The 13,351-nt window shown below is 45.1% G+C and overlaps 1 protein-coding gene across 1 annotated transcript in view; it reads right to left on the bottom strand.

Annotated features, from left to right (window-relative positions):
- Window positions 1–13,351, bottom strand: part of cacna1g (calcium channel, voltage-dependent, T type, alpha 1G subunit) — a 372,735-nt gene that overhangs the window by 128,500 nt on the left and 230,884 nt on the right. The window contains exons 20-21 of the mRNA XM_085963330.1: window positions 7,678–7,746; window positions 6,515–6,699 (exon numbers count right to left, since the gene is read on the bottom strand). Of these exons, the coding sequence (XP_085819456.1) occupies window positions 6,515–6,699; window positions 7,678–7,746 (254 nt within the window). The remainder of the gene's footprint in view (window positions 1–6,514; window positions 6,700–7,677; window positions 7,747–13,351) is intronic.

The raw sequence follows: 13,351 nt of genomic DNA, 5'->3' as shown, positions 1-13,351 counted from the left end.
TTACCTCGCTGGAGTAGCAGTGGGAAACCACCGTGGCACTTTGGCCCCGATTTGATTTATTTGCGTTCCGTATGTCAGCGGCCCTGTTAATATTCGGGATGTTACATGGAATAAAACGGTGTCTTCTCACCCCGAGCGACACAGTGGGGGAGATCCACAAGCTATTAAACAAAGAAAAAGAAATAATAAACTATGGGGTATAAGGGGAGATTTTCCTCTTCATTTGCCGGGGGGTGCGGGGGGGGGGGGGGGGGGGGGAGTGGGTCGTTCAGTTACCAGCTACAGTGAGGAGGAAATGGGGTGGGAGGCCTATTGTGTTGGGCATTACTGGGGCTGTGCCTGCAATAAAAACATGGCCTTCAGCATTTTAAGGAACAACAAATGTCGGTCTGGGATAATAAGGCAGTAATTCAATCCTACAGCACTGTTGTTACGCAAGCAAAGCTCTAACGGCTCATAAACATCAGCAGAAACCTGCGATTAAATTACTGCCTCCTGTTCTCTCGGCCAGACAATTGTTAGTTCTCAGAATCCATATTCTGTGGTTTATTTTTCAAAATAATTTTTTTTTTAAAGTTCATTAACTTTAACACACTGTGATGTGACCGAGTGATAATGAGATAGATTTTGCACTATGGCATCACACGACAGGAGCTGTAGTACTACGAGCAGTCTTGAAAATAACAATATATTAGAAAATACTTCAGAAACTGAGCTCCTATAAAGAAAGAAAGACTTGCACTTCTATAGCGCCTTTCATGACCTCAGGATGTCCCAAAGTGCTTTACAGCCAATGAAGTACTTTTGCAATGTAGTCAATGTTGTAATGTAGGAAACGCGGCAGCCAATTTGCGCAAAGCAAGCTCCCACAAACAGCAATATGATAATGTCCAGTTTTTGTGATGTTGATTGCGGGATAAATATTGGCCAGGACACCGGGGATAACTCAATAGTGCCATGGGATCTTTTACGCCCACCTGAGAGGGCAGACGGGGCCTCGGTTTAATGTCTCATCCGAAAGACGGTAAGCACTGCTATATATTTGCTCCTGTTCTATCACAGATGAAGGTTATTGGTGCAAACACTGTCACTGTTGGAAGGCTTATTGGTGGCAGGGAATCTCAGGCTGGAAGATTATTGGTTGGGGGAACTATCACTATTGGAAAATTATTGGTTGGGCAACTATCACAATTAAAAGATTATTGATTGGCCAACTATCACTATTGGAAGGTTATTGGTTGGGCGACTATCAGTGTTGGAAGATTATTGGTTGCGGGAACTAACAGTATTGGAAGTTTATTGGTTGGGGGATTATCACTATTGGAAGATTATTGGTAGGGGGACTTTCACTATTGGAAGATTATTGGTAGGGGGACTATCAGTATTGGAAGATTATTGGTAGGGGGGACTATCAGTATTGGAAGATTATTGGTAGGGAGACTATCAGTATTGGAAGATTATTGGTAGGGGGACTATCAGTATTGGAAGATTATTGGTAGGGGGACTATCAGTATTGGAAGATTATTGGTAGGGGGACTATCAGTATTGGAAGATTATTGGTAGGGAGACTATCAGTATTGGAAGATTATTGGTAGGGGGACTATCAGTATTGGAAGATTATTGGTAGGGGAGACTATCAGTATTGGAAGATTATTGGTAGGGGGACTATCAGTATTGGAAGATTATTGGTAGGGGGACTATCAGTATTGGAAGATTATTGGTAGGGGGACTATCAGTATTGGAAGATTATTGGTAGGGGGACTATCAGTATTGGAAGATTATTGGTAGGGGGACTATCAGTATTGGAAGATTATTGGTAGGGAGACTATCAGTATTGGAAGATTATTGGTAGGGGGACTATCAGTATTGGAAGATTATTGGTAGGGGAGACTATCAGTATTGGAAGATTATTGGTAGGGGGACTATCAGTATTGGAAGATTATTGGTAGGGGGACTATCAGTATTGGAAGATTATTGGTAGGGAGACTATCAGTATTGGAAGATTATTGGTTGCGGGAACTAACAGTATTGGAAGTTTATTGGTTGGGGGATTATCACTATTGGAAGATTATTGGTTGGGGGGACTATCACTATTGGAAGATTATTGGTAGGGGGACTATCACTCTTGGAAGATTATTGGTAGGGGGACTATCACTATTGGAAGATTATTGGTAGGGAGACTATCAGTATTGGAAGATTATTGGTAGGGAGACTATCAGTATTGGAAGTTTATTGGTTGGGGGATTATCACTATTGGAAGATTATTGGTTGGGGGGACTATCACTATTGGAAGATTATTGGTTGGGGGGACTATCACTATTGGAAGATTATTGGTAGGGGGACTATCACTATTGGAAGATTATTGGTAGGGGGACTATCAGTATTGGAAGATTATTGGTTGGGTGGACTATCACTATTGGAAGATTATTGGTAGGGGGGACTATCAGTATTGGAAGATTATTGGTAGGGGGACTATCAGTATTGGAAGATTATTGGTAGGGAGACTATCAGTATTGGAAGATTATTGGTAGGGGGACTATCAGTATTGGAAGATTATTGGTAGGGAGACTATCAGTATTGGAAGATTATTGGTAGGGGGACTATCAGTATTGGAAGATTATTGGTAGGGGGACTATCAGTATTGGAAGATTATTGGTAGGGGGACTATCAGTATTGGAAGATTATTGGTAGGGGGACTATCAGTATTGGAAGATTATTGGTAGGGAGACTATCAGTATTGGAAGATTATTGGTAGGGGGACGGGGACTATCAGTATTGGAAGATTATTGGTAGGGGGGCTATCAGTATTGGAAGATTAATAGTTAGAAGGTCTGTCGTTTTTGGAAGGTTATTGGTGAGAAGGAGTGCCACTGTTGGAAAGTTATTGATGTGAGGGGCTGTCACTGTTGGAAGGGTATTGGTGCAAGGGGCCATTCCCGAAGGGAAGAGTTCCTTCAGTATTGCACTGGAGTGTCCTAGATTATGTCATGGAATGAGACTTTGAGCCCACATCCAGCTGACTCAGAGGCAAAATTGCTTTCAACTGAGCCACGTTGACATTTGGCTCACCAAGATTATTGATGCACTTCCAACTGTTTGCAAATGTGCAGTGCAGCCGTGTGTGATGAAATGTTGCGTCTATGGTTTTCACCCAGCTCGGTTTGGACTTGCCATGCTGATTTTTAAGTGGGCTGCCTGGAATTTTAAAAAAATGTAAGTAAACCATATCTACGTACTTCTGAGCAAAATTTTCAATGAAATCTCACCATCGGTGAAACAAACTAAGAACTTCAAGCTATGATTCCTCCCCCTCGTCAGCCCTTATTTATCTACCTGTGCTGGACTAGACCTGGCAAAAGACAACAGTGGGGGAGAAGGAGGAGGGATATTATTCAATGTCGGCAGGGGTAGAAAGCTGGAGGTATTGCATTGGCTTCCTCTTGTACATCCCGACTCATTTCCATTGACTTCGATGGAAAGAAGAATTCGATGGGATGTATAACGGGCGGCTGATCTGATATCGGCAGCTTTCTGCCCCCTCCGACGTTGAAGATTACGCCCAACGGTTCTCTGGTGGCCTTTTTTCTTCCCTAGGACAATCATAGAGAATCATAGAATATTACAGCGCAGAAGGAGGCTATTTGGCCCATTTTTGAAAGAGCTGTCCAATTAGTAACACTCCCCTGCTCCATCCCCATAAGAACATATGAAGTAACAGCAGGAGTAGGCCATACGGCCCCTCGAGCCTGCTCCGCCATTCAATAAGATCATAGCTGATCATCCACCTCAACTCCACTTTCTCGCCCGATCTCCATATCCCTTGATTCCCCTGGAGTCCAGAAATCTATCTATCTCAGCCTTGAATATATTCAAAGACTCAGCATCCACAGCCCTCTGGGGCAGAGAATTCCAAAGATTCACAACCCTCCGAGTGAAGAAATTCTTCCTCATCTCAGTCTTAAATGGCCGGCCCCTTATCCTGAGACTATGCCCCCTAGTTCTGGACACTCCAGCCAGGGGAAACAACCTCTCAGCATCTACCCTGTCAAATTTCTCCTTTTCAAGTTCCAATTCCTTTTTGAAGGTTATTATTGAATCTGCTTCCACCACCCTTTCAAGCAGTGCATTCCAGATCATAACAGCTCGCTGAGTAAAAAAAAATTCTCATCTCTCCCTCCCCCTGGTTCTTTTTCCAATTATTTTAAATCTGTGTCCTCTGGTTACCGACCCTCCTGCCACCAGAAACAAGTTTCTCCTTATTTACTCTATCAAAACCTTTCATGATTTTGAACACCCTCTATTAAATCTCCCCATAACCACCTCTGCGCGAAGGAGAACAATCCCAGTTTCTCTAGTTTCCTCCACATAACTGAATCCCTCGTCCCTTTTAACAGAAAACTGCACCAATGGTTTTTTTCAACTTCATAGGATGATGAGTTAGTGAACACTTTCCTATTTTAGAAATGTTTTCTAGACATTTGCAAACTATAACCACATGCAGTCTTTAAAGGGAAGATGTTGTCAGGACAAAGCCAAGAACACGCCAAGGTTTCCCTGGAGACAATGGTCAGCACATCCCTCACCCAGATGAGATGTGATTGAAATTGATTTGTGAAACTGACAATATGAACAGTTTAGTCTCCCAGCATTCAAGTTAAATCCCCTCATTTCTTTGCCTAGAAATCTGCTTTGAATTATTTGCCTCACACATAATTTGCATATGTGGAGGGACATAGAGGCTGATCGCAACACTCCTGGAGTTCCTCTTACGTGATTGAACAGGTAGAAGCAAGCAGAGAGGAAGGTGACTGCGCCACATTAAAAGAGGGAAAAGTAACTCTATGAAATTGTGCCCATTGCATCCACCTGATCAGCAAAGCTAGTGATGTCCTTGTGGGTTCCAAAGAAATCCTAGAAAATGTAGGAGAGGCCATTAGCTGCAGTCCTACAATGGCGATTCCTTAATGGATGCTCTGCAAGTCAAATTGAATCATAAGAAATTTCAGCCACAGGGAAAGGCCATTAGGCTCAACAAGCCCATCCCTTTTTGATTGACCTCGAACTATCTTCTCACAAGGTTCCCCCCCAATCCCTTTAGTCTCCAGAAATCCACTGAGTTGCCTCCTGAATTCATTTACACTACAGAATGATTCTCAGCAACATAGGAACAGGAGGAGGCCTTTTAACCCCTCGAGCCTGTTCCGCCATTCAATTAGATCATGGTTCATCTGTATCTTAACTCCATCTACCAGCCTTGGTTCCATAACCCTTAATACCCTTGGCTAACAAAAATCTATCGATCTCAGTTTTAACATTTTCAATTGACCCCCAGCCTCAACAGCGTTGAGGGAGAGAGTTCCAGATTTCCACTACCCTTTGTGTGAAGAAGTGCTTCCTGACATCACCCCTCAATGGCCTAGCTCTAATTTTAAGGTTATACCCCTTTGTTCTGGACTTTCCACCAGAGGAAATAGTTTCTCTCTATCTACCCAATTAAATCCTTTAATCATCTTAAACACCTCAATTAGATCAGCCATTAATCTTCTATACTCAAGGGAATCAAGCAAAACTCAAGTATACTCATCCATTTTCCCATCTCCATCAATCAATCCTGGCCTGCAGTCCTCCACGTGACACTAAACCCTTCCCAGTCTGTCCTGTCGCAGCAGCAGAGAACTAGCAAGCTGCTCGAACCTCTTACTTATTCTGCCTACTGTCAACACCACCAAATTAAAGCATTGCTCCTTTTTGAGCAGACAGCATGGGGGGCAATTTTACAAGTCTGTGCTGGCAGCAAGGAGCCTGGTTTACCAATGGCACACATCAGAAATTTGGGTGGGCATCATGCACAGTTTTCAGGCCTTAATGTAAGAAAAGAAAGACTTGCATTTATATAGCGCCTTTCACGACCTCAGGATGTCCCAAATGCTTTACAGCCAATTAAGTACTTTTTTGGAGTGTAGTCACTGTTGTAATGTAGGGCACGTGGCAGCCCATTTGCAGACAGCAAGGTCCCACAAACAGCGATGTGATAATGACCAGATAATCTGTTTTTAGTGACAATGGTTGAGGGATCAATATTGGCCAAGAGACCAGGGAGAGCTCCCCTGCTCTTCTTCAGAATGGTGCTATAGGATCTTTTACACTGATCTGAGAGGGCAGATGAGGCCTTGGTTTAACATCACATCCGAAAGACGGCACTTCCAACGGTGCAGCACTCCATCAGTACTGCTCTGGAGCATCAGCCTAGATTTTGTGCTCAAGCCTCTGGAGTGGAACCCATAACCTTCTGACTCAGAAGTTGAGAGTATTGCCCACTGAGCCCAGGCAGACATCTAACTGTGGGCAAGACCCAGCCAAATTCCTCGTGTATGCTGCTGACGGGCGAGTCTCCCCTGCTGGCTACAGATGTGTAAAATTACCCTTTATCAGTTCAGGTATTTAAAATCTCGGCCTTGTTTTCAAATCAGGCCCCTGAACTCGAACCCTGGCAGGACACGGCGAGTTCGATTACCGGAGGGGGCGGAGAGTGCGCAACAGGCGAAGGACCCGCAGCATTCCGAGAATCTTCGTTCCGCTGTCGGAAACCATGGAGACCAGAATATCGATGACCGAAATCATCACCAGCAGTCCATCCAGAACATTCCAGGAGCTCTTGAGATACGTCCGCTGACCAAAACAAAGGCCCATTGCCACCAACTGCAAAGGAGAGCAAGAAAGAAGTATTTACTACCAGGGTACAGTTGCGTAGTGGTTATTTTACTAGACAAGTAATCCGGGGTCGTGGAGGCCATGCCCATCTTAACGGCAGGGCCTCATTTGAATAATTTTGGGTAGGCTGCCACCCCACAGCCTTGCCTGCTGGGCGGAAGCAGTAAGTAGCATCAGGAGGCAGTGGGGACGGTCCCCAGCAGTCAGTGGGGCAGCGGGGGGGGGGGGGGGGGGGAGGGGTGGAGAAGGCTCAAGGCCATCTGGGGTGAGGCCGAAGGCTTCCTTGCGAGGCTTGGGAGAAGCATTCCTGCCCCCTCCCAGCCCACGAGGAGTGCTAAAAGGAGCTGATCTTCAGTACTTACTGTACTTTTGCTTCTTTAGCAGCACCTCCCGAATCCGCGACCTCTTCCACCTAGAAGGACAAGGGCAGCAGGCACATGGGAACACCACCACCTCCAAGTTCCCCTCCAAGTCACACACCATCCTGACTTGGAAGTATATTGCCGATCCTTCATCGTCGCTGGGTCAAAATCCTGGAACTCCCTCCCTAACAGCATTGTGGGAGTACCATCACCACGCAGACTGCAGCCGTTCAAGAAGGTGGCTCACCACCACCTTCTCAAGGGCAACTAGGGATGGGCAATAAATGATGGTCTTGCCAGCGACACCCACATCCCGTGAATGAATTAAAAAAAACTCTGGCTAAACGACGTTTATTCTCATCAAATGAATCCACAATAGTCCTTCGTTGAATGTGATCATTTTATGGGTGAAATCACCAGTCCTTAATTTAACCTGACTCCTTGATGAAAACTAAAGCAGACAGAAAGTGAGCTGATCGTACGGTGTATATCCAGCTCCCAGAGGGGTTATGGTATCACGTTAAGCGTGGGGCACTCTCTGTCAGATATAGACAATTATCTGAGGTCATTTTGGCCTTTAAAAAAAATAGTGGCTGAGGTTTACCTTTACTGCCATCTCAATCAGGAAGATCACCGTGAAGATATAGTTTGACAACGTCAAGAAGATTCGCTCCTTGAAGAGAAGAAAAGATTCAATATCAGAACACAGGCAAAATACTGCAGATGCTGGAAATCTGAAAGCACAACAGAAAATGCTGGAAATACTCAGCAGGTCAGGCAGCATCTGTGGAGAGAGAAACAGAGTTAACTTCCCAGGTCTGTGACCCTTCGTCAGAACTGGAAAATGTTACAGATGTGACAGGTTTTAAGCAAGTACAGAGACAGGGAAAGGGGGGGGAGGGGAGGAAAGTACAAAAGGGAAGGTCAGTGATAGGGTGGAAGGCAGGAGAGATTAAATGACAAAAGAGATGATGGTGCAAGGCAAAAGGGGGTGGTAATGGGACAAGGAAGGAAACAAAAGATGGGTCTAGAGGAGCTGTAAATGGCAACAGCAGAATTATTACCAGCACCTGCTGTTTGAAAAAATGGGAGCAGTGGTTATGATCTGAAATTGTTGAACCCAATGTTGAGTCTGGTGTTGGTGCCGTGCACCATTATCCCTTTTGACATTTAATCACTCCTGCCTTCCACCCTATCACAGACCTTCCCTTTTGCTCTTTACTCCCCGGTTTAGAAAGGTCCCGTCTGCCCTCTCAGATGGATATAAAAGATTCCATGGCACTATTTTGAAGAGTTCTCCTCGGGTCCTGGCCAATATTTATCCCTCAACCAATATCTAAAAAACAGATTATCTGGGTCATTATCTCACTGCTGTTTGTGGGAGCTTGCTGTGTGCAAATTGGCTGCTGCGTTTCTTACATTTCAACAGTGACAACACTTCAAAAAATGCTTCATTGGCTCTAAAGAGCTTTGGGACGTCTTGAGGTTGTGAAAGGTGCGATATAAATGCTTTCTTTGTTGCTTCCTTTGTCATCAGCACCTCATTACAGGCAAGGGAACTCCAAGTAAATCCTGTGAATGTTAGTTAACTGCCTTGAGATGTCTGATTTTTGGTTCTTTTGAAATGTCCACGTCTAAATTACAATTTAAGAGTCTCTTGATAGCAACCATGTCTGTTTACTTCCTCACCAAATGACTGCACAATGCGGACATTGAAATTGAGTTGGAGATTCGCAGGAGTTAGGCAAGGGATCAGAACAAAGACAGAGATTTTGAACACGGGACGGGTGTAGCAAGTGATGGGTCTTTGGAAAAATTCATTAAAGGGCTCGATATTTTTTCTCTGACCACAGGTATTAGGGGTTAATAATAACAACATAATGAAACTGGAGATACATCCAGCTACATAATGCACATCACAGCATTCCTCTCCAGATGTTTGGAAATAAATCGATGCTAAATAATGGCAGCAAATACCCTGAATGTTTGAAAATCAATAAGGCTTTTGCAATCTCAAATTTATGTGCCGAATGGGTTTTGGTTTGAACAGTGACATTTCCACCGTTACAGGAATGTGCCTTTATTTATTTTAACTTTTATTACTTTGTACACTGATTAATTTCCCCACCCAAACGCAACTCACCTGAAAAGCTTGTCGTTTTTTTTAAGCCTCTCTTTCTCACAAGCTGTGGTTTCTCGAATTGCTTCTGACTGACCATTTAAAGGACTGCCCCACCCCGCTTAAACAAACACCAGCTGGACTTCATGCTTTATAGCACTTGTTAATCGTTTGTCACTGGTCGGATTGTGGAACTACCTCACCCGGGAAGAGCATGTGTTCCATCAAGTGATCAACTTGCTTGTTAGAGTTGGACTGTGCTGTGGCGATATTTCAAAATCTTGCCCTTTCTCAACAGCACTTATTTCAGGAAGCTCAGAACTCACTTTTTTGCTCTCTTTATATTTCCCGATGTAATTCTGCTGAATTTTCTTTTGCGAGTGGCCTTGAACAAGCATTTTTGTTGTCGCTGCTAATTTTGATACATTTTAGGGTGGGAGCAAGACTGGAGCAGAGGTATGAATGGACAAAAAGTCCATAGTCATTTTCTACCAGCCTTGTGTCTCTTTTCACTCACTTTTTCATTAAATCAAACATCAAGAGAGAAATATCCCACCAGGTGGGAAGTAGTCACTTGCTAAGTGGTTAGAATTTTGCTATTTTTATTGCACTGGTCGATGCATTTGTTTAAAATAAATGGGTTAATGACTTGGTTAAATAGTACACGTAGGAATTTGACACAGTGTTAACCAGACTACTAAACATCACTAAAACAAATTATTTGCTGATTTATCTCACTGCTGTTTGTGGGATCTTGCTGTGCGCAAATTGGCTGCCAGCTTTTCCTACATTACAACAGCGACTACACTTCAAAAGTACTTCACTAGCTGTGAAGTTATTTGCGACGTCCCGAGTATTATATAAATGCAAGATCTTTCTTTAAAAATAGCGTACAGTGCAAACATGTTAACCAGAGTGCTAAAAATAGTGCAGTTCAATCTCTTAAATTACATCTCCTTACTTTATAATCTCTTCACCTAGTTCTTATCTAATTATCTTGTCTGAAACTTAAGCAGTTCCACTCTATAAAACCTAATTGGCCCTAAACTCTGGAATTCCCTTCCCTAAAACTCTCCACCTATCTCTCCTCCTTTAAGACGTTCCTTAAATTTTCTGCTTGATAACGCTCCTTTGAGGCACCTTGGGACGTTTTACGATGTTAAATGCGCTATATAAATGCGAATTGTTGTTGTTGTGAATGATTTATAAAACTTGGAACACGTTCCCTCCAATAATCTTTCTTCCAATGAGAATAGATTCAGCTCTTTATAGCCCAGTGGTCCATTTTTGTTGTTGTACTGTGAACCCTGACTAAATGTTTTAATTCATTCTCGGGCTGTGGGTGTCGCTGACAAGGCCGACATTTATTGCCCATCCCTAGTTGCCCTCGAGAAGGTGGTAGTGAGCCGCCTTCTGAAACCGCTGCAGTCCGTGTGGTGAAGGTGCTCCCACAGCGCTGTTAGGCAGGGAGTTCCAGGATTTTGACCCAGTGACGATGAAGGGACGGCGATATACTTCCAAGTCAGGATGGTGTGTGACTTTGAGGGGAAGCTGGAGGTGGTGGTATTCCCCATGCGCCTGCTGCCCTTGTCCTTCTAGATGGTAGAGGTCACAGGTTTGGGAGGTGCTGTTGAAGAAGCCTTGGCGAGTTGCTGCAGTGCATCCAGTAGTGCATAACCTGAAGCCTTTCACAATAAGTAAACCTAAAGATCCGCTCCGCCAAATTACACTCCAGGCGGTGAAGGTGAAAAGTAGCCCTAGTGGCCTGAACTTTAATCGGGAGGCAGGTTAGGAGTGGGGGGCTCAGAAGTGGTCGAGAAATCCGGGAGGACGGGTTTCCCACAGGACCTGCCGAATTAACAGCAGAGCCTGATTTGCATGGCTGGCTCTGGGCAGGTAGGCCTGTGGCACTAGGCCACAGAGAGGAGGGAGGGAAGGATCGCGTGGGAGCCAGGGGGTGGCCGGAGGAGCAGGGGGTGGGGGTGGCAGGGTCGAGACAAATGGGAGGGCCAGCGGTGTGTGGGGTGTGGCTGGGAACAATCAGGGATTGGAGGAGCGGGGGGGGGGGGATGGCCGGGAATGATCGGGGGCCGGTGGAATAGGGTGGGGGGTTGGGACTGATTGGAGGGCCAGAGGTGTGGGTAGAGGGGACAGAAACGAACGGGGGCGGGAAAGGGGTGGGGTGGGGTGGGGGCGGGTGAGCATCAGAGGGCCGAAGGAGCGGGGCGGGGGCGGGCCAGGAGCAGCAGATTCAGGGGGGTCGGGAGCAAGCAGGGGGTTGGGGGGAGGCCTCTTGAGGGGAATCAGAAGCCTGGTGGGGGGGGATTGGAGGCCTGGGAGGGAGATCTAAGGACTCGTGGGGGGGGATCGGAGGCCTTGTGGGGGAGGTCTCCGATTGTGGGGATTAGACAGGGATGCTGGATCCAGGAGGTAAGTGTAAAGGCTTACGCCTTACTTTAGCTGGCGGGTTTCACGAGGCCTGCAAGAGTTCAATTTAAAATTGAGGTTAAATCTGAGGCACGCCAGCTTCATTATAATATTTAAATTGAAGACCTGCTGCTTGGAACTGGGAAGACCCCCCCACCCCATCCTGCCTCCGTTAAAACCGGAAGTGGGCAGGTTGGAGGCGGGTTCTGGTCGGGATTCAAACTTTGAACACTTCCGACCCTAATCTGCCTGCTTTTTTGGGTTAAAATTCCAGGGTGTTTCACACAAGATTTTGATAGTAAACCACAGTAATAATTGGGCCAGCTGATGAGGAGCGAGATTTACTGAAAAATAGTACAATCCAGGAACGGTGGTCCCCGTATCAGGCAGTGAAATAAAAGTCAATATGCTGCGGTCCGAATCATGTGATTTATTCACAGGATTCTTCTCCCTGTCTGCCGAATTAAAGGAAAAACAGCAAAAAAAAATGGAATGACCATCAGCACATCGGCCTGAGGACAGCACAAACTGGAGTATGTTTCAAGGAAGTAGCACACATCAGAGTTCAGATGATGCCGATAGATTATGCAAATGACTGGACCCATTAGTGTGCTCAGCTCCATAATGGATGCCATAGATAACAAAAAAAAGACTTGCATTCATGCAGCGCCTTTCACGACCTCCGGACATTCCAAAGCGCTTTACAGCCATAGAATTAATTTTGAAGTCTGGTCACTGTTCTAATGTAGGAAAAGCCAGCACAGGGTGTTGGTTTAGGGATAAATATTGGCCAGGACACTGGGGAGAACTCCACTGCTCTTCTTCAAAAAGACTGATTCCTTTACATCCACCTGAGATGTGTTTTATCTGACACCTCCGACAGTGCGGCACCCCCTCAGCACTGCACTGGAGTGTCAGCCTGGAGTGGGGACTTTGAACCCACAACCTTCTGACTCAGAGGCGAGAGTGCAGCCCACAGAGCCACCGGCTGACACATACAGGAGTGACTTGCAGTAAAACTCTGTCTTTACTAAAACCGCGGTCAAGCATCATAATATTGTAGAACACCTGCCTTCCCGCAATGGGCCGCAGATCCCAGAGAACAAAGCTGCTATCATGCAACATGCAAACTGCAACAGTGAGACCCCAACTGGAATGTTCTGGGAAAAAAAAAACAATGTAAATATGTATTATTAAAAAAAATACTTAAATGTGGTTAGTGCTGATTCTCTGCCTGCCTTCAATAGGGAGCTGGACCTCTTCTTGATTGGAGCAGAGATCGCATCATGTAGAAGGTACGTGTCTTTATCGTAACATTTGCACATTGAATTGTCATTGGCCCACAGGCATCTGTAAGGAATACCTATTATATTCACATGTGACCACATGCTGAGTTGTCATTGGCCTGCAGGCATCTGTAAGGGCTGCTATTGTTTTGGAAGACCCAAGGTCCTAACTCCATCTTGTCCACACTGTGCTGTATGATTGAAATCACAGACCTGATGCTTCATAAAAGAGTTTAAACTATAATACTCCGTTGTCCTGCAATTTATTATTTTTGTACAAAGTGTGCAAAACAAGACATTTATAACACTCGGTTCATGTGATCTCCTGGACTGGTTTTGATCGTCTGAGGGGGTCGGAGAGGAGTTTTCCAGATTACTTTTTCCCTAATTGGCCCTGGGTTTTTTCTCTTTATTTTGCCTCTCCCAGGAGATTACATGGCTGTGGG

The sequence above is a fragment of the Somniosus microcephalus genome, chromosome 21 (assembly GCF_052327205.1).
Source record: "Somniosus microcephalus isolate GS21.2 chromosome 21, FLI_Smic_1.0, whole genome shotgun sequence".
NCBI classification, from domain to species: domain Eukaryota; kingdom Metazoa; phylum Chordata; class Chondrichthyes; order Squaliformes; family Somniosidae; genus Somniosus; species Somniosus microcephalus.
This window is presented reverse-complemented; position numbering and strand designations above follow the sequence as displayed.